We start from the raw sequence: 27,165 nt of genomic DNA, 5'->3' as shown, positions 1-27,165 counted from the left end.
TCATTGTATAACTGAAACCGAAGCAAGAAAGTTTGTAAGTCTACAACTGTACCTCATCATGGTGTTTCACTAATAATAACAATAATAATAGAAAGTGAAAAGGGATCATTAGTATGTATAGTTTTATAAAGAATTGCCAAACTCTCTTCCAAAATGGTTAGACCATTTTGCCTCTCCAATAGCAATGAAGAGTTTTCTTTGGGTCAATATTTAAATTTTCCATTTCAAGATACAAAATTTTGTAGAAAATTGAATAAAATTGCTAAAAAGAAATTTTGAGTTTTTAATTAAGTTTTGTCAGAGCAAGAAATATGAGATAAATTTGTTATATGCCTGCCACAGGCTGGGGGTGGCAGTGACCTTGGTAACACTCGTGGTGGGATTGGAGTTGCAGTATCATAGGCCTGAAATGATTCTAGTATGAACAGCTTTGTAAATCACAGTGTTTTGACAAAAAAATTTAAAAGAAAAAAGTATTTAAAACAGCTAAAATAAAACTTTAATTTAATAAAATTTCTAATTTAGTGCTGGGGATTGAACCTGTGTTGGCCTGTATGTAAGGCAAATGCCCTACTTGCTGGGATGTTGCTCCAGCCTAGTTTCATTCTTTTGAATGTGACTATACAGTTTTTCCAATAATATTAAGCAAATTATATTTCTGATAAGACTTTTGCAAATTAAATATCAATAAATGTGCACTAATTTCTGATTCATGTTTTTATGTTCTAATACTGTACAAGCATACATACTGTCACTTTATTCTATAGTCTCTTTTTGGACACAACTGGCAGTGCTTGGGGACCATATGTGGTGCCAGGGATTGAACCTGGGTTGGCCTCATACAGGGCAAGTGCCCTACTCACTGTACTATCCCTTTAGCATCTTATGCAAAAGTTGAAGTCAAGGTGACATGATGTCTTCATTATTTTTTCTTCCTTAGGTTTGTCATAACTATATGAGGTCTTGTGGTTTCATATAACACTTATTAGTCTTTATTCTATAAGGAAAGTTTACTTAAAAAATGTCATTGGAATTTGATTAGCATCATAATAATATATATGTTAGTTTTAGACAAAATGGAGACTGAGCTAAAAAAAAAAAAGAATCTTCAGAATTAATCCATAATTCCAAAAAGCAATAAAAGCTTTACTCAATATTGGTCACTCATAACTTAGATTCTAGTCTTTATTAATTCAGACTACATTAATTTTCATAAGTACTTTGCCTCTTTTATTTATTCCTAAATTATTTTGGATGTAGATATAAATAGGATTGTTTTCTTAATTTTTCTCCATTATTTGCATCTAGAAATGTAAAAGATTGTTGTATGTTATTTTATTATTATTTATTTTTTATTGTTGGGCTGGAGTGATAGCACAGCAGGTAGGGCATTTGCCTTGCACGTGGCCAACCTGGGGACCCAGGTTCAATTTCCCTCTGATCCTCTCAGAGAGCCCAGCAAGCTACTGAGAGTATCTATCGCACCCACATGGCAAAACCTGGCAAGCTACCCATGACGCATTTGATATGCCAAAACAGTAACAACAAATCTCACAATGGAGACTTTACTGGTGCCCGCTCGAGCAAATCGATGAACAAGGGGAGGACAGTGCTACAGTGTAGTGCTTCTAATTTAGTAAGAAGATCATGCCAAGGGCTTGGAGTCCTCACGAGTGTAAAAGTTTCTTAAGGTTTCCTTTTGAGCCCAGTCAGTCAACGGGATGCATGGGATGACTTCTCCCAGGGAAGGGCTGTCACACCCTCCAAGACACAGGTCTCAGGCCAGTCTGTTGGAGCTTTTCCTAACCCCAGTGAGTCCTTCTAAATTTTCAGTAAGAAGGTGGGGGAAGAAAAGGGGTGAAGTTGCAAAAAGCTTTCACACTACTCACACTACCATATTGGACAGTGCTCTTCTAAAATATTGATTTTTTTTCATCCTGTCCTACTTCTTTCAGAAAGCTTTGACCTACAGAGGAAGGCGAGAGGTCATGGCACTGAAGGGCCCACAGAATCCAACCCTCCCTTTGCAGTTCTGCCACTCTCCCACATCCACAGATGTCTAGCACCACAGAATCTCCTGCTCCCTAAAGAAGCAATATTTTTTAGGTTCTTATATCTGGCACACTCCTAACTCCACCCCTCCTTATTGGTTCTCCCTGGAATTCAGTTCCTTTATTTCCCTCTTTTCTGTACCTACCTTTTAAAGCCCAATAAGGAGAATCTTGCATCTACCCCCAAAATACCCCCCCCCATTTTTTTCTTTTTGGATCACACCTGCACAGGGATTACTCCTGGCTCATGCACTCAGGAATTTTTCCTGGCAGTGCTTGGGGAGCAATATGGTATGCTGAGAATCGAACCCAGGTCTGCCGCATCAAGGCAAATGCCCTACCTGCTGAGCTATTGCTCTTGTCCCCCCCAACACCCCTTATTCTTGATCTTGAACAAACTCTTGAGCACCTCCAGACCTATTTTTATCTCCACAAAGCAGGAATGATGACATTCAGTCACATACAAAAGTGCTGAGAGATCAGTTACTGTACTCTTCTGACCCCAGGAGTGAGAAAGAACTCAATAAAAAAAATTAAATTAAGGGCAGGAGCAAAAGTACACCAAGTAGAATGTTTGCCTTGCATGCAACTAACCAGAGTCAGATCCTTAGTATCCCATATGGTCCCCTGAGCACCTCCAGGAGGAGTAATTCCTGAGTGCAGAGTCAGGAGTATCCGCTGAACATAGCCAGGTGTGGCCAAACAAAAACAAAAACAAAAACAATAGCTGTGATTATTTTCTGGGTTAGTTTTTTCTATTATTTCCTGGTTTTGTCTGTTTGGTTTTGGGCCACACCCAGTGCTCAGGGATTGCTCCTGGCATTGAATTCAGGAATCACTCCTGACATATTGGGATGATGACATTCAGTCACATACAAAAGTGCTGAGAGATCAGATACTGTTTCTTCTGAGGGGTGGAGTTAGGAGTGTGCCAGATACAATAATCTAAAAAATATTGCTTCTTTAGGGACCAGGAGATTCTGTGGTGCTAGACATCTGTGGATGTGGGACAGTGGTGGAACTGCAAGGGACCATATTGGTGTGCCCAAGATCGAACCCCAGTCTGCTGCATGCAAGGCAAAAAACATCCTACCCGTTATCCTATGACTCCAGCCCAGTTGTGATTAATTTCTATCCTCCTATAACACTTGCTATCAGAGGTTCTTCGAGATGGGGTTTGCTCTCCTAAAGACTGAGAGTTCATAAACAGCAAAGACTAGATCTAATTCATCATCTGTTTACCTGTACCTGACACACTGTAACCACTTGACAAAGTCTGGGCTGACTAGGTGACAAGCGGATAAGGGAGTGAATCAATTATTCACATAGGATGTCACTGAATAACACATTTAAAAAAAAGCATGCCTGGTGTGTGTGTGTGTGTGTCTTTAAGGAGAAGGGAAAGTGACAGCATTACTAAGAACGAGAAAAGAGAATACCAACTGATTTTCTAAAGCTGAAGGATTCCATTGAATCCATTCTCCTTGCATAAGTGGAGCAGGAGCTAAAATAGTTGCATTTGGACTTTTCTTTTCTTGGGCCCCTGTCTGGGTCCTCTGAACCTCTCCTGGCGGTGAGTAATAAGGACTAATCTTCCAACACGGTCACCAAGGGAACAGCAGGGATGCCTCATTCCCAGCCGCTATGCATAGCTAAGCTCCGGTGGCCTTTGTCCACTGAGCTCATTTGGTACACCACTAAACCAACTGTCTTCTACATAGAACTTTAGACATTATTCTACTTCTGAAAAGAAAAAATATATATACGAAACAATTTCTCCTACGGAGAAAAGATTCATCCCTCAAAACTTGCCAAACTCCCCGATGCAGCAGCGAATCGAGGTTGCGAGGAACCAATGGGGGAAAAGGACCTATTCAGCCGTTCGGGTGTGTGCAATATTGAAGCGCGGGTCCAATTTTTAAAGCACACAACAGCGCATTCATAATGGGTTTCCCTTTTTAAAAAACACAGGAGACCAAAAATAAACCTGACAAAGGGCAGCTGTAGAGTTTTAACATGTGGAAAACTCCACAGGCGGCAGTTATGTAACTGGAAAGAAACATGATAAATATTTCACCCCGCTCGATGAAATCGCCGACGCGGACAAGCGATGCAAAGCACCCCCCCCCCCACCCCCAAACACACACACTCCTTAAACGCACTCCCAGCCGCAACTGACTGAACCTTCAGAAGGGACCAACGCTTTTGCCCAACCCGGAGCCAAGCTTTCCAGCAAGAGTCTGGATCGTTGTTGTTTTTGTGGCTATTATGGTTGGTTTATGTTTTTTCCCTTCCTTTTCTCCCGTCCAAGCCGTCGCCCCGCGCACCCCATCGTCCCAGCGCGCCTCCCCTCTGCCCCCATCCCCGCAGCATCCTCCGGGTGGGCTAGAAAATTTCCCAAACTCTCCACCCCTGTGCTGAACATCACCCCCCTCTCCCCAAGAAGTTTGCTACTGGAGGCCAAGCGAGGAGAAGGAGATTGCCCCCGATGGCTGTCGAGGGGGTGGGGTGCACTAGCTCCGGGGCCGGCTGGCAGGGGCCCCCGAGCCGGCCCAGACACAAAGCGGATCAGTCCCGACGGCGCGGGCGCGGGCGGGGCGGGGGCGCGGGTTTCCCTTCCGCCCATCGCCTCCCGCTGCCCCTTCATTAGGACGCAGCTGCCTGCCCGGCCAGCGTCCGGGGCCCGCCCCTCGCACCCCTCCTCCTTCTCCACCCCCCTGCGAAAGAGCCCGGCGCAGACCACCCCCCTCCCCGCCCCCCGCCGCCTCCCGCCTCCACCCAGACCCTGGCTGGGCCCCGGCGGCGTGTGCGCGCGGGCGCCGGGCTGCGGGGACAGTGACAGCCGGGCCGGGCCCGCTCCCGCCGCCGCCGACGGCCAGTCCCTGCCCGGGGAACATGGAGAGGAGGAGCCGCCCGCGCCTGCTGCTGCTGCTGCTGCGCTACCTGGTGGTCGCGCTGAGCTGTGAGTCGCTCGGGTGCCTCCCCACCTCCGCTCCCCTGCCCAGGCCCGCGGGCTGGGACCTGCTCCTCTCCCGGTCCCCTTCTCCAAAAAAAAAAAAAAAAAAGAAAAGAAAGAAAAGAAAAAAGAAAAACCTAGGATCCTGCTGCGCTGGGGAGCTGGGGGGGCGAGGGGAGCGCAGGTCTGGCGGGTTCGGGCTGCGGGGAACCCTGGCACCGGGAGCAGGTTGGGGGCGGGGGGAGGGCAGGCAGAAGTTTCGGAAAAGTGGAGGATGTCTGGGTGCCCGGCAGCCTTGGTTGGAGTCGGGACAGGGAAACGGCTTGGAATGGTTCTTTCTCTTCTCTCTTCTCTCTCTCTCTCTCTCCCTCTCCCCTAGACTGAGCTAATTTGATCGGTTCTGCTTTAGGGAAACCGGGGAACCCCTCCATCCCCTCCCCCGACAACACACACAAACACACACAACACACACACACACACACACACACACACACACCAGGCCGGCCGGGCTCCCATCTTCTTACAAAGTTGGGTTAAGTTGTTTTTTTTTCCCCCGAGACACGGAGACGTGATCTGAATGCCAAAGTCGCTCCTTGGAGAGACGCTGGTTCCCAAATGGCATCATGGGGAGTGGGGAAGGGGGGTTAGAGGGAGCCCGGCCCACCCCCAAGTACCCCGAGAAGGAACGAGGTTATTAGAGTTGATGTTATAAGTATTATAATTATAATTATTATTATTGTATCTTCATTTGGGGGGCTATGAGAGTAGTCGCGATGGTGATGGTAAAACGCAGCGCACTTGTGCGCAGGGGGCGGGGGGCGGCGGCAGGGGGATCTCGTGGTCTCTGAGCCCGAAATCCCCTGCACCTGGAAGCCCATATTCAGTTCGAGAAGGCTGCTCCACATTCGAGGAGAAACACGAGTGAAGTTAGAAAAACTGAACTGTCCGCCTGGAGTTGGAAAAGTCTGTTGTGCGCCGACCCCGCGTCCTCCGCGGGCGCCGGACGGGGCGATTGTTAGAAGATGCTGAGAGCGCGCGGTACCGGAGCTGGGGGCGACGCTGGCCGGTTCAGGCGGCTGGTTTTGAACAGAGTTGCGTCGGGTTCTGGACTCCCACAGTTTCCAGCCCTGGGAACGTTTCCTTTAAGATTGTTTCCTTCACGTTAACTTTTTTGGAAGATGGAGGAAATGACAAAAATACTTAAGAGACCTTGTTCTTTCGTTTTCCTTTGTTTCTCCTCCCTCCCCCGCTTTCTTTCCTAAAAAAAAAAAAAAGGTAATAAAAAGGCGTTCTCGTGATTGAAATGATGGCAATATAATACCTAAAATAACCTGCCGGTTGGGTGTCTAATACCGCAATACAATGACTTTTTCTCACGCTCTCATTACTGAAGTGATTATTGCTCAGCTCAACGTGATGTGAGTTTTGTTCCTCGGTGGGGGAGGAAGGTGCAAGTTGTCTCATTGAAGGGCCACGTGCTGACCTATATTAGAGAAACTCACGCCGCCGGGAAGGCAAGCTTTCACCTGAAAACCATTATGCAATTTTTGAAACTCTCCTTTGAGATCACGTTAAGCACCCAACTCTCCTGGAAGGCAACCAAAAGGGCAGGTGCAGAACTGGGTAGCAAAACTGCCCGGCAAGTTATGAAAGTTCAAATAAAGAGGCCTCCATTGTTACTTTGTTTTTACTATAGTGAAAACAAAGAAAGCGGTTTTTCTGTTATTCCTCTGGGGGTTGGGGGGGTGGAGGATGAAAATAGTAACAATACAACCGAAGCTTAACAGGAGAGCCAGGAGACAAAAACCTCAGATGAATGGGCCGTGGCCTCTTCAAACGCTAGGTCGGGCTCACTTATTGGTTCTGCTTGCCCTGGCTTCTGTAGGGATTAATCTGGAGTCTGTGTGAAATCTTTCCTATATTGTTCCTGGAATGCCAGAAGGTCTCACACAGCATGTGTTCTTTTCTTGGTGTTGTGAAATAAGTGTAGGTTTTAGAACGATTCAGGTTTGCAGGAATATTGGAAAGAGAGTTGCCAAGTTCCCAGGTACATCATTATTAATGTTACCTTAATATGATAACATTTGTCACAAGTAAGGAGTCTGCACTGTATTCAGATTGCCTTTATCCTTGCCTTCTGTTCTTTCCTGGCCCGTTACTCATGCAGGGTCCTATTTAGTAGTCCTGGCTCTTTAGCCTTCTGTTGCTGTGACCTTTTCTTCAACTTCCTTTGCTTTTATATTGCCTCTAGGTTTGAGGCACACTGGTAAACTATTAGTGTGCCTCTCAGTGGGTAGTTCTGTTTTTTTTTTTTTCTTCCTGACTAGACTGTTTGCTTTATAAGTGATTTTTTGTTTTGTTTTGTTTTGTTTGGGTTTTGTTGTTATTGCTGTTGGGTTTTTTTGGGGGTTTTTTGGTTTGGTTTTTGAGAAAGATGTTCTTGTCAGCACATTTTATCAAGGGTCACTATTATGAATTTATCTCTGCTATTAACCTCCATTACCTAGTAGAGGTCATGTAAATTGGAGTTTTCTATAGGTTAGCACCTCCCCCTTTCTATTTTGTAGTTTTTAAAGGGAAATCACTATGTGCACATCATATTTAATGAAGAAGAAGAAGAATAACCTGTTGAGGGTAGACTATCTTGACACATTATTTTAGAATTGTTCTGCTTTGGAAATGTGACTTCCGGATACATTCATTTTTCTTAAGTGTGGGCTCACAGATATTTGTTTTGTACTTTAACGTTTTTCACGTTTTATTTATTGGAATACTCAGATTAGTCCAACTTTAGCCATTGGGAATTCTTGCTGTGGTTCCTGTGTGCCTTTCACAAGTACTCTCCTTCATATCACTGTGTTTGTTTATTTATTTATTTAGACTTGGGGTCCTCGCTGGGAATACTCAGGGGTTACTCCTGGCTCTGTGCTCAGGAATCATTCCTGGTGGTGTTCCAGGGGTCATATGGGATGCTGGGAACTAAACTTGGCCTTGTGCAAGTCAAGTGTCCTAACTACTATCTCTCTGGCCCACACACCATTGTGTTTACATGTGTCTTTGTGTGTGTGTGTGTGTGTTTGTGTATGTTGCACTTTATTGCTGGTGTCACAAAACTTCCATGCTATTCTTGTATATTTTTGTAGTCCACAAATCATTTTCTCTAAGAAGCCCTGGTTATTTCATTGGAGGATGGATACTAGTTGTGTTCATTGTTATTGGCCTATTGTTGATTCTAGAGTCACAGAGTAGTTTTGCTTTTTCTTGAGCTGAAATTGCACCCTTACATTTGTGATTAATCCACTCTGACTTGTATCCGAATCCAGAAATGTTGCATTGAAGGGTTTTTGTATCAGACATTCTTTAAAGGAACTTTCACTATGTTCTTTTTTTTTTTCAGTTCTCAAAAGTTTGTGAAACAGACTGTAACTTCAAATTACAGATAATGATTCAAAAGTTCAGAAAAGCTAAGTTGCTTGTCTAAAGTCACCTGCCTAGACTTGAGAAAAGATGAAACTTAAATTTGGGAATCTGACATTTTGTTTTATAGTTAACTGATCTCTCATATGTCTAAGCTGATATTTGTCTTATTTTGTTTTTGCTATCTTCATGCAAGATAAGGCTTGTGGATCCCTTATGCTAGAAATTTCATACTTATCTTGATCACATTTTTCTCATATCTAGCCATATACCTTACTTTTGATCCAATTCCAGCATGCTTTTCCATCCTTTCCTTCTTTTCCTACTGTTCATCAATATGCTTTTTTTCTAAATTGTCTTTTGTTGTTGATGTTGAACATAGCCAGTGTACCCGTTGATATGTGAACATTTATTTGCGTGTTTAGTTGAATTATACTTTTCCACCCATCACATAGGAAGGTTTATGGGGAAGGAATTTATTGATGTTTGCTCACCATTGATCATTCAGTGTTGAACAAAGTGCCTGGTTAATAGGTAATATTTATTCTTCTTGATTGATGGGAAGAAGAGGAGGTGAAGTAGGTAGGAAAAAAATTCATAAAATGAATTAATTGTTGTAATACAAATCCAAATCACAAACTTTATTCCAAGTAGGTAAAGTTACAGATTTATCTGATGTGACATTTAAGTCTGGGAGTTGAGTGTGATCATTTGAGTTGTCTACTGTTCTGTATGGCTGTTGACAATTCCATGGCTGGCAGCAACTGATTCTCAGATCTGGATCAGAACTCAAAGCTTGGAACCGGAGTGATAGTACAGTGGGTAAGGCATTTGCCTTTCATGCGACCAACCTGGGTTCAATTCCCGGCATCCCATATGGGCCCCAAGCACTGCCAGGAGTAATTCCTGAGTGTAGAGCCAGGGGTAACCCCTAAGGATTACCAATGTGACCCGCCCCCAAAAAAGGCAAAAAAAAACCCCTCCAAAATCCAAAATACCCAGAACTCAAGGCTTGATTCTACAATCTTTCATCAATTAGCAACGACTACAGAGAGGGAAAGAAGTTTCACTGAATCTTTTGCAAAATCACAAGGTTCTGCCTCTGCCTTGGAAAAGACCCAAAACACTTCAGGGAAACCAGTGCCAGGATAATTTTGCCCTTTATGGACATCATTAAGAACAAAACATTTTTTTTTTTTGCTTTTTGGGTCACAACCGGCGAATCACAGGGGTTACTCCTGTGATTCAGGAATCACTCCTGGCGGTGCTCAGGCGACCATATGGGATGCTGGGCATCGAACCTGGGTCAGCTGCATGCAAGGCAAATGCCCTACCCGCTGTGCTATTGCTCCAGCCCCAAGAACAAAACATTTTGATGAACTTGTCGAAGAACTCAGGTCCCATCCTGGCATGATCTCATGGATTCAAGGATTAGATTGGTCTTCCTGGTAACCCTAATAAACCTTTGCAAGACTGCAGTAGACATGACCTTACTGAGGAAAACATGGGGTGTGGGGTGGGAAACACTTCTCTTCACACAGAGGCAAAGAAGAGAGTTCTCTGTGGCTAAGAACACAGAGAACTCTTGTGTCTCCTTCTCCAGAAGTTTGATGGGAGAGGTCCCTGTGAATGTACATGTGTGCTCCTCCCAGGCTTTTCATCACTTTGGTTTTCCCCTGATGAGCTTTGTAGTCAGGATAATTTGGATTCCAGAGGCAAGAACTACCTAAGTCAAGTGTATCTGCCTTGGTGAGGTCAGATCAATGGAATCTATGCAGCCATTAAATCATATGCTTCTCTCTTTACTCGCAATTGCAAAGATTCCAGCTAAGCTAAAATCATGCCCTTCCCCCCCCCCCCGCCAAGGGGCCAAAGTGATAGTACAGTGCGTAGGGTGTTTGCCTTGCCCACAGTTGACACAGGTTTGATCCCCAACATCCCATGGTCCCCCAGCACTTCCAGAGTAATTCCTGAGTTGAGAACCAAGAGTAACCCCTGAGTATCACCAGGTGTGACCCAAAAAGCCCCCACAAATTAAAAAAATAATATCATGCCCCCCAAATAGATTCGGATACAAGACTCACATATATTGAACTCTCCAGTACCCATGACTTCCGCTTTTCTCTTTCAGTCTGGGTTAATCTCATCTGTTGCTGTGTAAACTGAGTCCCTGAGTTCACCCAGTTTGTGCCTGGGAGAATTCCTCTCTTCCTTCTCTTACATAAAGAAGATATGGATCACTGCTTTTAATTGACTGAATGTCTGTGATTTGCAATATGGTTAATGATGATTTCTCATGCACTTAATTCTTACAGCAAACCCATTACCTTCCTCCTCAAGGATCCCACCCCACCAACTCAAGTTGTAGATCACTTCGCCCATTGTGTTCTTTTTGGCCCTTTGTTTCTCCCTTGCTGTGTATCTGCCAGCCCTACATGTGACAGAGATCATTTTATATCTGTCCCTTTCCTAGCTGACTTCACTCAGCATCGTATTCTCTGGTTTTATCCATGTTGCTGTAGTTGGCAAACTTTAGTTCTTTCTTAGAGCTGCATTGTATTTCATTGTGTTTATGTGCCACAGCTTCTTGATTCATTGATCAGTATTTGGGCATCTGGGTTGTTTCCATAGACGATACAGATCATTTACTCAGATGTAGTTCATACTCAACAGAAGTTCAAGATTTTCCTATGCCGTTACATGCACTGGTTGTTTGAACCTTTTAAAAAATGTGTTTTACTGGGGGGAAAAAACCCCACAAAACACTTCCCCCTGCGCTTGGTATATTGTGACCATGGTGCCACACAAACTTGGTTGTGGTGCTCACCAGGGGGCGTGTATCAGGTTGGGCGCAAGCGCACTCAGCTACAGGGTGGTCCCCAGACGTCACCTTCTCTAGTTTCTGCATTTGTACATGCGCTCACCGGGGATCGCATTCCAGACCGCACATCATCTCAGTTGCAGTGCACTCTGGGGGTACAGCCTTTAATTACAATGTCTGTACACAGCTGGCTGCTCAGGGAATCTCCTAGAACAATGTTGCCAGGATCCAACTCAGCACCAATGGGGTCTCTGAGGTTTGAACTTGCAAGGCAGGTGTTTTAGCTGCTGAGTTGTCTCCTAGTCTTCAATTTATCTCTTCCATGGCTGTGTGGCTGCATCCTTTTCTATAAATGTCCCGCATTCTGTTTGCTCATTCACTTATTCATGGTCATAAAAGGTTGTTTCGAATAAAACAGCCATTACCATTTAGGTGAACCGTGAAAGAGCTTTTCCCTTCATCCCTTAGTGATAGAGGCACAGTGCTGCTGTTTCAAGACTCCAGTGTTACTTATTTTGCCAGATGAGGGGCAGGAAGGGAAAAGGGGAGTCAGAATCTTCATCAAGATTCTTTCTTTGGCAGGGCTGAAGTGATAACACAGTGGGTAGAGTGTTTGCCTTGCACGTGGCCGACCTGGGTTCAATTCCCAGCATCCCGTATGGTTCCCACTAAGCACCACCAGGAGTAATTCCTGAGTCCAGAGCCAGGAATAACCCATTGTGCATCGCCAGGTGTGACCCAAAAGGAAAAAAAAATCTTTCTTTGGCAAATAAAAGGAGGGAAAATCCTTTAAACTGGCACTGTTTTTCTTGAATTGTGTTACTGTTAATGAGGTCAGAACTCAGAAAAAAATAACCAAATGTATTCATTTCCTATTGGAGCAGCAAATTGCCATGGCTTTATTATTTTAATGTGCTAAAATCGAGATGCCTGAAACTACTCTCGGTCAACTTAAGTCTCAGTGTAGGTGGGAATGGATTCCTTCTGGAGGTTCTCCAAGGAAGAGTGTGTTGGGGGAGGGAGACTGGATCACATCAGGTTGTGCTCGGGGTTACTCCTGGCAGTGCTCAGGGGACCATGAGGTGCCAGGACTGAGCTGCCTACAAGGCAGTTGCCTTAATCCTTATATCAACCCCCTGACTTCTAGAAGAGCATCTATTTCCATGTCTTTTCCCCCCTAATTTCTACAGAGAAGCCACTCCTGGCCACATTCCTCCTGCTTCAAATTGAGTAATGTCAGGCTATCAGTTCTCAGGTCATGCTCCCACTTTCCTCTTCCGCTTTTAAAGACCCAGATAATTGCAGTGTTCTCTCTAGGTAATCCAGGATAATCATCCCATTTCAAAGTTAGCCAGTTAGCACCTTTAATTCTAACTGCAATCTTAATTCCTATTTGCCATTCATGGCAACGTGTTATAGACTCTTGGGATTTGGATGTGGTCATCTTTGAGATTTAGACTAACATGTCTAATTACTAACATGCAGTTAGACATGTTAGTCTAAATACCACACAACCTCAACGTTGTATGTATGCAGCAACATGAAATCAGTGTTGAGGCCAAGATTATTTTAGATCATCTGGAGCAAGTATAACTGTTACATTCTAATTTATAGTGATTATAACTGTATTTTTTCAAATGGGGGAGTAGAAATCACATCTGGCAATGCTCAGGGGTTCCTCCTGGCTCTGCACTCAGGAAAAACTACCAGTTTTTTGGTACTTAGGGAACCATATGGGATTCCAGGCAGGGAGTGAACCTGGAACCACTTGAAAGGCAAAACAACCTACCTGCTGTACTATCCCCCCAGCCCCAGATCACTGTATTTTTTTAAGTTTTATTTCAGGTTGCATAATATAGTGATAGAGAATCCTCATACTGAGTTCTGTGCTGACTAGCTACCTAACCATAGACAATTATTTAATATCTGTGTAGGGTAGTTGACTCATATGGAATGGAGATAATATTATAGGGGTTTAAGGAGAATTAAATGTATTTATATATATCACATAGAAAACTGGTAATGCTTTTATTGCAACGTTGAAGAGTAATATAGTTAGATGATTTCATTTAATGGATTTTTTTTTTTTTTTTGGTTTCAGGCCACGCACAGTGGTACTCAGGGCTAATCTGCTTCTATGCTTCTATGGTCAGGGCTCACTCCTAGCGGTCTTTGGGGGAATCATATGTGTTGCCAGGAATGGAACTGAGGTTGAGTGCATGTAAATGCCATTGCCCCTTACTCTTTCTCTCCAGCCCTTGGATTTTCTGCATTTATGAGACTCATAGTCAAAGACAAATAGTGGTTTGTTTATTATAATCTAGTAAATGTCTTACACTAATTGAAACAGCATGTTGCATTTACATTTATTGGAGAATTTATTTAATACTTTGGTTTTAAAGTTTTATTACTAAAAACACACATGTATCTATATCTGTGAATGAAAAAAATATGCTATCCAGATCAGGAGGATGGAAATGAAACCAGTAATGTATGGAGGTCCTTGAACAAGAGCATCAGAAAGGAACAGAGAGATGGTACAGATGCTCTTGCGTTGAATGTAGCTGATATCCCCTTATCCCATATGGTCCCCTGAGCACCACTAGGAGTAATTCCTGAGTACAGAGCCAGGAGTAACCCCTGAGCATCACTGCATGTGACCCAGAAAGCAGAAAAAAAAAGAAGGGAAAAAAAAGAAAAGAAAATGTGTCATCTGCAAGTGCCAGTGTTTCTAACTGTTCAGCTTGCAATATATACACTTGAAAAAAAATCTTCTTTTAGTTGTGATGCCTTTTCTTCCAATCTGAATCGGTTTCCCCATTCCTGAGTTTGTCTATTCCCAGTGTTGTCTGGGCAACTAAAACCCAGTCCTCCTGCAAGCAAGGTGTATACTTTTGCATCGAGCCCCATCTCCAGCCCTCTTCCTTGAATATAGTTCTTTGTTTAGTTTTAGTTTTCAGTTGTCCACCACTTCTCTTTGTTGCCACTTACTTGATTAGGCTCAGTTTAGCAGAGGGAAGAGTGAGCTGTGTGTTACTTAAGTGTGTATATTTGTGTGAGAGAGAAAACAAGTGAGCACACTGATTCTGCTCTCAAGATCCTTTGCCTAGTGAGTAGGTTGAATACTCTGCAGCATGAATTTCTCTTACATTTTATGAGCAGAAAAGCAAAAAACTCCAGGCCTGTACTGACCCGCATTCTGTGAATGAATTTCAAGAACTACACTCTTATCCACCTTCTATCTTGGCTCCAAAAGAATGTCTACAGCTAGATTTTTTTTTTTCTGTTGAGCTTATGTACTTAAAGATATAGGGGCTTTAGTTCTTTGTTGCTTTTAAGTGAATACATTTGTCTTAAAGTTGTATACATTTAAGGAGTATAGATTGCCACTTGGATACACTTATCTATTGTAATTTTATTGCTATAATATTATCAATTTTTTTCTTTTTTTAATTAATTAATTTATTTATTAGTAAAACACCATGAGATACAGTTATAGACTTACAAATTTTTGTGCTTGGGTTTCAGTTATACAATGATCAAGTACCCATCCCTCCACCAGCGCCCATCCTCCACCACCACAGGTCCCAGCATCCCTCCCACCCCCATCCCCCCCCATCCCACCCTGCATCTGTGGCAGGGCATTCCCTTTTGTTCTCTCTCTCTCCTTTTGGGTTCTATGGTTTGCAAGAGAGGCATTGAGTGGCAATCATGTTTGGTCTGTAGTCTACTTTCAGCATTATCACATTTTATATATTTATATAGTAGCACTGTAGCACTGTACTCCCTTGTTCATTGATTTGCTCGAGCAGGCACTAGTAATGTCTCTATTGTGAGACTTGTTGTTACTGTTTTTGGCATATCGAATAAGCCACAGGGAGCTTGCCAGGCTCTGCCATGCGGGCAGGATACTCTCGATAGCTTGCTGGGCTCTCCAAGAGGGATGGAGGAATCAAACCCGAGTCAGCCGCGTGCAAGGCAAATGCCCTACCCACTGACCCATCTGCTATCGCTCCAGCCATATATATATCACTGTCACTGTCCTCCCATTGTTCATCAATTTGCTTGAACGGGCCCAGTAACGTCTCCATTGGAGACTTTGTTGTTACTGTGTTTGGCATATCGAATACATCACAGGTAGCTTACCAGGCTCTGCCGTGCAGGCGAGATACTCTGGGTAGCTTGCTGGGCTCTCTGAGAGGGGCAGAGGAATCGAACTCGGGTCGGTCATGTTGGCTGCGTGCAAGGCAAACGCCCTGCTGCTGTGCTATTGCTCTATACACACATACATATGTGTATATGTGTATATATATATATGTGATATTATAATACTGTTGTCTGTGATCATGTATTATTTAACACATTAATTGTTACAGTAGGATGATTATGTAATCTACAGTCATGATTCTGTACTATAGATTCTGAAGGTTTATTACTGATCATTGCAAATTTGTTCCCTTAAAAACATCCATCTTGTTCCCACATCTCCCAGTTCACTTAGCCAGCAACTGCCTTTTTATTTAGTTTCCACACATAAGCGATATGACAGTCCTTTTTTGTGTTTTTTTGGGGGGCACCCACACCCAGCGATGCTCAGTAGTTACTCCCAGCTCTGCACTCAGGAATTACTCTAGGTGGTGCTCAGGTTACCATATGACATTCCAGGATAGAACCCAGGTCAACAACATTCAAGACAAGCATGCTACCCTCCGTACTATCATCCAAGCCCCACGGCCTTTATCTTTTTCTATCTGCCTTATTTTGCTCAAATGGAGTCTTGCTAATTTTTTCTTTCTTTTGTCAATTGACATCAAGCTTTTATTTGTTTCCTTGCATTATCTTTCTTGTTGTAGTTTTCCAAAGTTCTGACAGGGACCATTTGGAGACAGGGTGTCTCTACGTTTTAGAGGAAAGGTCTGGTCTTTTCCAGTTGCCTGTTCTCATTCTGTCAAAACAGTCACGTGTTCCTTTGACTTTTGGCTTTGCTCACGCTGTAGAAACTTGCTAACTACTGTATCATGGACTTAGTCCAAGACACATGGATTTTTTTCAGTGCTTATACTCATGTGATTATCTAAAAAAGTAGCACATTTATGATCAGTACAGACAGCACAATAGCTTGTGGACTGAGAGGTCTCCAGTCCCCCATGCTCACACCCTTCTATTCCACTCCAGTTTCTGGCATTTGCTTCCAGAAACATTAAGAGGAATATAGCTCTAGAGTATATGAATGTAAGTGTATCGTTTCTTTAAAATTTGTAATCAAAATTGACCACACTTACTTGGAAGGGCTACACCTTGCAATCAATTAAATCATGTATTGTATTCTGTGCCTTAATATCTATGTGTTCTCATATATATATATATGTGTGTGTGTGTATATATATATATGGCGTATTCGATATGCCAAGAATAGTAACAACAAATTTTACTTTGTGTTTCTGGAGTGAGCAGACACAATTGGGTGACACTAGCATGTGACAAGGATGAATGGAGATGTTCCTGGTGGCTGCTTGATCAAATTGATGAACAACGGGATGACAGTGATATATATGTACATATATATATGTATATATATATCATACACACACAGAGCCAAAACTTGGGTCTCACAAACTGTTGGGACTCATAATGTCATCTCACAGAGGTTTTGCCAAATTGATGTAAGGACCATCATTTCATGAAAACAAGCAAATGGGGAGCTGGAGCTATAGTACAGTAGGTTGGGCATCTGTTTTGTATCCGAATTTGATCCCTGATATCTCATATGGTCCCCTGAGCACCACCAAGAGTAATTCCTGAGTGCAGAGCCTGGGGTAACACCTGAGCATCACTGGGTGTGGCCCCAAAATAAACAACACCACCAGCAAAACAGCAAAATTACTTTGTAAATTTTGCCAAAGAAAAGTGTTTTAAAAAAATGAAAATAGACTCACCAGTGTTCAAGTCTCAAAAGAGAAAAACTACAACCCAACCCCATTCCAGAGAAAAAGCTCCAGAGAGTCAACACCCAGCCGGGACAGAGCCACCAGCACCAGCTCAGATCCACAGACATGTGGCAACTGCTGCTATTTTTAAGGAGCCCAAGAAGTAATGACCACAAATAAAAAGGGAACACGTTAAACTACTGGGAAAGTGCTAAATTTGAAAAGAGGAGATTGTTGCTAACGTCTTTTAAGCTGTTCTATGGACATGCTGAAATAGGGATGCCTTCTAGTCAGAGGCCAAACAAACCCCAGGGAATATGTAATAACTCTAGTGTCTGTCTCCTAATAACTGGAAACTACAGTTAGAAATATCCTAAGGATTAGAATTAAAATTCTGCGTAATTTGATTGAGCCATAGAATTGTTGTACTTCTGCCCCATAGAATGCTTTTATTCCTGGAACAACTCAGAATAGTGTGTGTGTGTGTGTGTGTGTGTGAGAGAGAGAGAGAGAGAGAGAGAGAGAGAGAGACAGACAGACAGACAGACAGACAGAGCGCTATTGTGTTACCAAGATATGTTTCTTCTTCCCAATCACATTCTCTGCTGTACTTGTCACAATGTGACCAAATATAATTCCTCTATGAAGGTCAAAACCTTTATCTCTGGTCTCTGTTCAGGCCTATCCAAGTCAACCACTTCTCTCTGCTGAACTTTGCCACATATTGTAATCCTGTTGTTCTGGGTAGGCTCCTTCCTGGTTCTTTAATATCACAAATGAAAGTTGTTAACCAGTTGGCACATGTGTGTCTCTCTGGGCTATAACTCTGTTGGGAGCAGAGGAGAAATGCATTCATATGTCCCTGGCATGCTGACACAGGGACTCTTAGCTAGAAGCAAATGAATTTGACATGTGTGTTTCTTAGCTCCGTAAAATTATATGGCCTCTTAATAATAAAAGTCTCCTGGCCTGGGCTTCTGGTTTCCTGGTCCCTGACAAGCTGCTGTCCTAAAGGTGGGTACTGGGTCCTGTACATATATATAAGCAGTAGACCTCGTCAAGATGGGCAGCCTTGTATGGGCAGCTTGCATAGTGCTGTGGGGTAGATGCTTCCTACCTGGAGCAGACCAGTGGCCAAGATAAGTTCTGACTTGCCGTGGACCATCCCTGGGTGAACAGGCCTCAAGCAGATATGCCACAAGGATTAAGAGTCAGAAATAAGAGAGAAAAAGTATGGCATCAGGAAGGCTACCAGCATCAACTCCATATACACTATTCATCACTCAGAACCAGTAATCATCAGAACAGCATCCTTTGCTCAGATGTCTGTCTTAATCTATCCAGGTTAGACTTTTTTGTATCTGAAGGCCGTAGTTTCTTGGGATACACATCTTTGTCATGGTTTTTCTTTAGGGGAGATTCTTCCAGAAAAAGGAACAGAGATAGAGCAGATACAGGACCCTCTCCAGGATAGCTTTCTGTACCCAGTGCCAGCATTCTGGGTTGAAAGTTCCCATAAACTACCCATCCTCTCCATCTCCTTTATTCAATTTTTTAAATTTTTTAAATCGAGATAAAGCTTTCATGCTTGAGTTTCAGTCATACAATGATTGAACACCCATCCCTCCATCAGTATACATTTCCTACCACCAATGACCCCAGTATTCCTTCTGCCACACCCACCTCATCCCATCCCTCTATGGCAAGCACTTTCCTTCTTTCTCTCTCTCTACTTTTGGGCTTTATGGTTTGCAGTACAGATAGTGAGAGGCCATCATGTTTGGTCCTTTATCTATTTTCAGCACACATCTCCTATCCTGAGTGATGCCAATGAGATATCAACTCATACCACAGAAACTGGCACACATTAAAAAGAACAAGTACAGTCAGCGCTGGTGAGGATGGGGGAGAAAGGCACTCTCATTCATTGTTAGTGGAAATGCCAACTGGTCAACCTTCTTGGAAAACAATATGGACATTCCTCAAAAAGCTAGAAATTTAATTTCTATATATGACCGAGCAGTGCCACTTCTGGTAAATCCCCGGGATGCAAAATAAATAACAGTAGAAAAGACATCTCCTTTATTTATCTGTCTAGTCTCCAGCATTGGCTGGTCTCAGGTACCCATCAAGGGGCCAGCTGGGGCACCCCTCCTTCATCACTCTGACCCTGGCAAATTGAGCATCCGCAAACTTGGATCAGCAGTTTGGGAAGCTGAACTCAATTAGACTCCAGATTCTCTTTCCTCTTCTTTATGAGGCCATAGAGCAACTTACTGATCTTCATCTTTTTCCCTCCCACTCTGAGCCAGCAGCCTCTGTCCCCTAGCATGTCCCCAGGAGCTAAGTGGCAGACACAGAAGTACAGAATATTTTGAGAATTTGGGTGACTGATTACCCTAGCCAGCTCCTGACAGCCTTTAGGACACTCTCCTGCAGTTTGGGACATGGTACTTTGGAAGACACACACTTCATCATTAGTATCAGGTTTCAAGGCAATTCTGCCGGGGGGGGGGGGGGGGGGGGAGTCACACACCTGGCAGTGCTGGCGGACCATATGGGATGCCAGGGATCAAACCCATGTTGGCCACATGAAAGGCAAATGCCCTACCCTCTGTACTACCACGCTGGCACCAGCAATTCCACCTTTGGGTGAACTACCACGCTGGCACCAGCAATTCCACCTTTGGGTGAACTTTATACATTTAAAAGGAATATATGGCCCAGTAAGAAATAGGCAACATTTGGGTTCAGTAGTTCTGATGATACTGCCGTGCTACTTTAATTTCACAGAAATTAGTTTTTTTTTCTCCACCTGAGATTCTTCCTTGTCAAGCTTTATAGAGTGCCAGTCTGGATTCATGTCATTCAAGAGTTTCCAACTGAATTCATGTTAGTGCTGTCTCAGAAACTGACTTTTAGATTGGAGGAGACCTTTGACATCAGGTAGTTACTTCCATTATTTTGTAGATAGAGATCCATTTTGTTTTATTTTGTTTTGATTTGATTTGGGGGCCACACCCAGTGATGCTCAGGGTCTCTTCTGGCTCTACATTCAGTAATTATTCCTGGCGATGCTCAGGGAACCACATAGAATGCTGGGGATGGAATCCAGGTCAGCTCCCTGCAAGGCAAGCACCCTATCTGCTATATTATCTCTTTATTCTCTTGTAGATAGGGATCTCAACCCCTGAGAGAGGGCAGAGGGAGATGGGTAGCAAAGAGGGAGTGAGAGTGAATTAAGAGCCTTGGCTAAGAGCATGTGACCTATAGCAGTGCTGTGGAACTACCGTTAAGTCTCCACGTTCCATCTCTATGTTTGACTTTTATTGTAAGATACTTAGCTTCTGATTATTTCTAGCCCTGTAGCAGGGGATATATCTAGATTGCTTTTTTCTTTTTTGCTAATCCTGACTTATAAAAAAAAATAAGTAAAGTATGATGAAAACATGACATTGGTGCATTAGTGTATCTTGTTTTCGGCTTAGGGGCTATTCCTGGCTGCATGCTTAGGGGTAACTCCAGGCAGTACTAGGTGACCGTATGATGCTTAGAATTGAATCAGGGCAAGTGCCTTAATGCCTGTACTATCTCTCTGGACTCAAGGATTTTATATTCTCCAAAGAAGTTAGAAATTATTCAGGCCGGAATGATAATATAGCAGGTGGGGAGTCTGCCTTACAAGCCACCAATCCAGGTTTGATCCCCAGCATCCCATGTGGTCCCCTGAGCCTGTCAGGAGTAATTCCTGCATGCAGAGCCAGGAATAACCCCTGGGTATTGCTGAGTGTGACCCACAAACAAAACAAAAAGAAAGATATTAAAATTTATTCTTTAAGACTGGCACAAGTTGTAACTCTGAACATTCCTTGAGAAACTTATGTGCCTTATTCAGCCAGAATTATTTCTTTCTCAGAAAAGTGGTCTTGTATTCCATCTTCAGTTGAGAATTCTCATGTAATTTGACTGTCAGAACCAAGTCAACGATGGGCTCAGGTTTCCATCAACCCATTTATTTGGCCTGTCATGTAAAATTTCCTCATTAATACTTTGTTACATATGGATTCATCCTGACCCATTTAACAAATCCCTATGCTCCAGTTAAGTATTGTCTGTGTTCTCTAAGTAGAGTTCTAAGCATGGAGAGATTTTAAATTAACTTTATACCCATTTCAATAAACATAGATTATATTTTTTGTGTCACTAGTATCACATGGTAGTATTGGCAATGGAACATCTCTTAAGTATTAGTAATTAGAACAGTGTGAGTAGAAAGTATAATGACCAAGAGAGTACTTTGGAACCCTGGTCTATCTAGGTCCCTTTGACAGAGACACTGTAGTTATAACTCAAAGGTTATATCCTATTAACTTTGTGATCTTAAAATTGAAAAAATTGTCTCTACTGTGTATATTCCATAAGCATTAATATTACTGTCTACAATGTACTCGTGAGTCAGTACTACAGAACTACAGAAAGGCTAGGGTTGGAAACAGCTGAAAGGGCTGTAGCACATACTTTGCATGTTGCAGTCCTGGGTTCAATCCTATGGACCCCTGAGTACCACTTGGGTGTGGTGCTACAAAACAAGAAGCAGAGAGGAAGAGGCAGAGCACCAGTACAGCAGGCAGGGCACTTATCTTGCATGTGACTGACCCAGGTTGAATCCCCAGCATCCATATGGTCCCCTAAACCTGCTAGGAGTGATTCCAGAGTGCAGTGCAAGGAGTAACCCCTGAACATCACCGGGTGTGGTCATAAAACCAAAAAAGAGAAAAAGAAGTAGAAAGGCAAAGGAAGATGAGTATTGAAAGAGACAAGATTTCACAATTAAAATGGATTGTGACTTAACATCTTAGAATCTAATATAATTATAAACTTGCCCCTAAAACCCCTGAACCAAGTTAGACATGTTTTAGACTCAGTCTGTTTCTTGGAAATGATCAGCTTGGTGTTTGTTTTGAAATGCCAGAGAAAAAGGAAATGGGTAATTTTATGAAGTTGAAGATAACCTATTATTCTCAGATGCAGATAAGACTTCCCAGATTCCCCCCATAATTTTCCATGTAAACATAACTGTGTACAGTACCACAGAGTATTTTTCCCTTTTAATTGAGGATTTTTTTAATCCTCTTATTTCCAATTTATGTGATGATTAATATATAAGTAATTTTTTTTTGCGTTTTGGGTCACACCTGGCGATGCACAGGGGTTACTCCTGGCTCTGCACTCAGAAATTACTTCTGGCGGTGCTCAGGGGACCATATGGAATTCTGGGAATCTAATTGAACCCAGGCCAACCACGTGTAAGACAAACTCCCTACATGTTGTGCTATCACTCCAGCTCCCATATAAGTAATTTCTTAACCATCTCTGCTTTGTAAGGTGATATGGGAAAAGATTTAGGGGACCAGATTTGACAAAGGCTGTCTCTGTCATTTATTATCTGCAAAATCTAGTACAACATACTTATTCACACTAGGCTATTTTCTTTATCTGTGTGTGTGTGTGTGTGTGTGTGTGTGTGTGTGTGTGTGTGTCTTTGGTTTTGGGATTTTGGAGCAGTCCTTCCAGCTCTGTGCTCACGGGTCTCTCTTGCTAGTCCTCTGGGAACAGCATAATGCTGATCAATCCTGGACCTCCCCCATTCAAAGCCTGTGTTCAGCCCTTGAAGCTGCCCCTCTGGTCCTCAGTTATCTTTTTTCTATAAACTGGACTTATATCTAACTCACTTGAAATTATGTGAATTCAAGGAAACAGTGTGAAATATTTTACAGACTTAGATGATATATACCTATCCTTATGTCAATATATATGATCTGTCCTTCACTGTTGATCTTTGAGAATTTAACTTCCGCAAATGATTAGAAGATACCATGGGATCTTGATATCTTCTCCTTTCAAGAGGCCTGGGAATGGAATCCCCGTGGATGACAATACATCTTTTCAGGCCACAGACACCTTAATGTATTAGTCAAGACTTTTATGCACATAGATGACAGGAACCTAAGTAAACTCCTTGAAGTTAAAAATAAAAAGCTTAATGAAGAACATAATTGAGTGGATACAGCAAATTAGGTTGAATGATATGGGATTGCTGTTTCCTTCGGTCATAGTTGAAAATTGATCTTTTCATTCATCAATCTAACATCAAGCGGGGACTCTGCCTATACCATGCTTATCTTCTAGTTTCTGTGTCTCCTGCTTGTGAGACACAGGGACTGTTTCAAGCCTTTTTCTGACGTCAGTGACTCCTGGAACCGAATGTCCTGTCCACTCAGAAAGTGCTAGAACTTTTGTCCTAATTGTTTCCAGTGAAAATCTCTGTCATATTTGAGGCCTCTGCTTCAGTTATAAGCTCTTTGGAGAACCAACCACTGTGCCCATAGTCATGAATTGTGCTTGTGATTTAGTATTTAGTTACAAGATTCATTCCCAAGTGATGGGCTAAGGATAGACCTTCCTAGGGAAATTGGGAAAGATTAACAGATGGAAAAACAAGAATCTTGAATTCCTTACCATACAGAACCAAGTGGTGTTAATTCATTTAAGATATGCAGACCTGGGGGATGGAGCGATAGTACAGTGGGTAGGGCATTTACACGGCTGACCCAGGTTCGATTCCCAGGATTCCATATGGTCCCCCGAGCACCATCAGGAGTAATTCCTGAGTGCAAAAAGGAGTAACCCCTGTGCATCGCTGGCTGTGACCCAAAAAGCAAAACAAAAAACAAACAAACAAAAGATATGCATACTTACTTTCGGAGCAAGCAATGATGGGACAACTCAGTGAATTGAAGGGGAAACATATTAGAAACATTAGGGGAAAAAATAACCACAGTTTCATTTGGTTACATCATAATGCTAAGTTTCAAAAGAGTACAAGAACTTACAGAATATTTATTTATAGCCTAAGTATTTTTATGTGGAATGGGCTTTTGTCCTGGACAGAAAGGTTTAGGAAAATGACCATAGAAATCTGGAACAGGAACTCTTGAGTCCATTGTATATTTTCTTATTTTGGTTTTATTTTTGCTTGTGAGCCACACCCAGCCATGCTCAAGAGCTACTCCCAGCCCTGTGCTCTGGGGGTTCCTCCCACTGGTGCTTGGGGGGGGAGGGGTGATGTGGTGTGGGTCATCAAACCAAGGTAACGTTGTATTATTTCTCTGGTCCCTATAATTTATTTTTGTTTTTTCAGTTTTATTTTAGGCACCGTGGTTTACAAAACTGTTGGTGGTAGGGTTTCATGAATATAGCATTCCAAACCACACCTTCCACGAGACCGTCCACTTCCCTCCGCCGTTATCCCCGTGTCCCTCCCTCCACAGAGACACTGTTGTGAGATTCCTATGAAAGACTAGTTTTCGGTTTCTGTTGACTTTGTGCATTTTTTTATTCCCCTACTATTTTCTTTTATATCCTGCATACAAGAGAGGTCATTCTGTGTCGGTATCTCTTCCTCTGGCTAACTTCACTCAGCACGATACTGTCCAGATCCATCCAAGTAGCAGAAAATTGTGAGATTTCATCTTTTCTTAGAGCTGAGTAGTATTCCATTGTGTATTGTGTACCACAGTTTCTTTACCCAGTCATCTCTTCTTGGACAGTGGTCATTTCCATATTTTGGTTATTGTGAACAGTACTACAATGAATATAGGGGTGCAAATGTCCTTTATGAATAGAGTTTATGGGATCTTGGGTTAGATTTTAAGAAGTGAAATTATGAGAGTTTAATTCCTAGTTTTTTTTTTAAGTATCAATATTGTTTTCCAGAAAGGTTGGGCCAGTCGACATTCCCATCAATAGTGAATTAGTTGCTTTTTTGCCCAACTCCATGCCCACACTGATTATTTTGTTCTTTGTGACATGCGCCAGACTCACCAGTGGGAGATGATATTTCATTGTTGTTTTGATTTTCTATTTCTTTGATGATTAGTAATGCAGATCCTTTTTAATTTACCTTTGGTCAACTGTCTGTCTTCTGTGAGGAAGTTTCAGTTCATTCTCTCCTTCCCCCCACAAACACATTTTTAAAATTCCATTCAATCATGGTATATGATCCCTTTACTATACTGATGAATTCAGTTTACTAAGAATTTATTGAGGATATTTGGGCCTATGTTTATCAGAAAAATTGGTTTGCAGTTTTCTTTTTGCAGTGATGTCTCATTCCGATTATAATATCAGGGTAGTATTATCTGGTAAAGCCCTATTCAAAAAGATTTCTATTTCTTCCAGTTCTGGAACATCTTGAGGAGAATAAGTACCAAGTCCTCTTTGAAGGTTGAGAAGTACTTATCTGCAATCCATTCTGCATTCAAGACTTTGTTTTAGAGGAGATTTTTTTTTAAAAATTACTGTCATGATTTTGCATGCCAGTAGTTAATCTATTTAGGTTTTTTTACTTCCTCCTGATTCAGTCTTGGGAGGTTGTAAAATTCTAAAATTTAACTACTGCATTGTTCTTCATGACATAGCTTAGGCTATTTCTTTTGAAAAGGACTTTGATATTTGATTTTTCTCATATGTAAAAGAATACTATTAGGCAAGTACCTGTCACATTCATAGATTGATCACAAGAAAAGTTCAATGTGAAAATGAGTTGATTAAATTTCTAATCCTTGAAATTTGTTCTCTTGTGTTTATTTGATGGAAGCTTTCTTGTCAGTCCCCTGGTTCTTTAAATAACAATTGATTCTTGGAGCTCTCTCATAAGTTAAATGCATGCCCGGCATTTATGTACCTAGTGACATACATTCCAAAATTACTCATGCCCTCTAAAATAGTCATTTCATGTCAAGCCATTGCCAGTAATTATTTCATATTGGGTTCCAAGTAAGTTCCTTATCTTATTTAATTTCCTGTAGTTCCTTTAATCCTGAAGACTCTAAGAATTCTGCATAAAAAAATACTTGTTATAAGGAAAGTATGGGGGCAGTGGGGGAAAATCAGGCATGTTAGCTGTTCATTTAGAAACAGCCTAGAGCTTGTTAACATCAAATGCACACATGTTCTCATTATAATCATTTATGTCAGACGCTATTTCTATCAGGTAACAATTGCCCCAAATTCACCATAAATTTATGAGAAAGATAATACAGATGTTATTAATGATGTTCACTTCACTTCCCATTATCTCTTAACTCTAGGGTGGTGGCAAGATTGCTTCACAGCCCTTAATAGCATTTATATTTAGAGTCTTAATTATATGGACAAACAAATAGCATCTCTCTTATGGTGATGCAATGGTGAGATACCCAGACCTGCTGAATAAGATGAGGCGAGTGAAGGTCAGACTCTTTATGTCTGATAGAATTTATTTCAGATTATTTGAAAATGAAAGGATGTATAATTTGGGAAGTAGAACATGAAATCCTCTGTAAAATTATCCCACCAATATGTGTGTCCAACATGAAGAATTTTTTCAATGTTATCTCATCTTTTGCCTGAAAGAGCATCAGAGTATCAGCATCCAGACAGGTGATGCAAACCCCTTCAGAATAACTGAGGGGATGAGAAGATTCACCATCATTTCTTAAATGGATGTATAAATTTTGTTTCTGATATATATATTTTTTGATGGAAGTCCACTTTTTAATTCATGAGTTATATTTCCAGGTAAACTATTTCTACCAAAGCATCAAAGAAACTCCTTTTTTTTCTTTTTGGGTCACACTCGGCGATGCACAGGGGTTACACCTGGTTCATGCACTCAGGTATTACTCCTGGCGGTGCTCAGGGAACCATATGGGATGCTGGGAATCAAACCCGGGTTGGCCGTGTGTAAGGCAAACGCCCTACATGCTGTGCCATCACTTCAGCCTCCTCAAAGGACCTTCCTATACTTTAAATCAGGATAGTATATTTGCAGAAAATTACTGAAAATATGATGCAAATGAAATTGATCTCAGAGAGAATTCACTCACATTGTGCCAATTTTCCTTTGACTTTAGAAAATTATTTTGTTTTAGGCTCTCATTTTAAAATGAG

At 42.1% G+C, this 27,165-nt stretch overlaps 1 protein-coding gene across 2 annotated transcripts in view; it reads left to right on the top strand.

Moving 5' to 3' along the window:
- Positions 1-4,876: 4,876 nt before the first annotated feature.
- The window catches only part of JAM2 (junctional adhesion molecule 2), a 74,962-nt gene continuing 52,673 nt past the window's right edge, over positions 4,877-27,165 (top strand). For both annotated transcript variants that reach the window (XM_056109308.1, XM_056109306.1), the window contains exon 1: positions 4,877-5,013. In XM_056109308.1, coding sequence (XP_055965283.1) covers positions 4,947-5,013 — 67 coding nt within the window. In that variant the 5' untranslated portion in view covers positions 4,877-4,946. The remainder of the gene's footprint in view (positions 5,014-27,165) is intronic.

Source organism: Sorex fumeus, unplaced genomic scaffold, assembly GCF_029834395.1.
Source record: "Sorex fumeus unplaced genomic scaffold, SorFum_2.1 ptg000265l, whole genome shotgun sequence".
NCBI lineage: Eukaryota > Metazoa > Chordata > Mammalia > Eulipotyphla > Soricidae > Sorex > Sorex fumeus.
The sequence above is the reverse complement of the archived record's forward strand: the minus strand, read 5'-3'. Positions and strand labels throughout refer to the sequence as shown.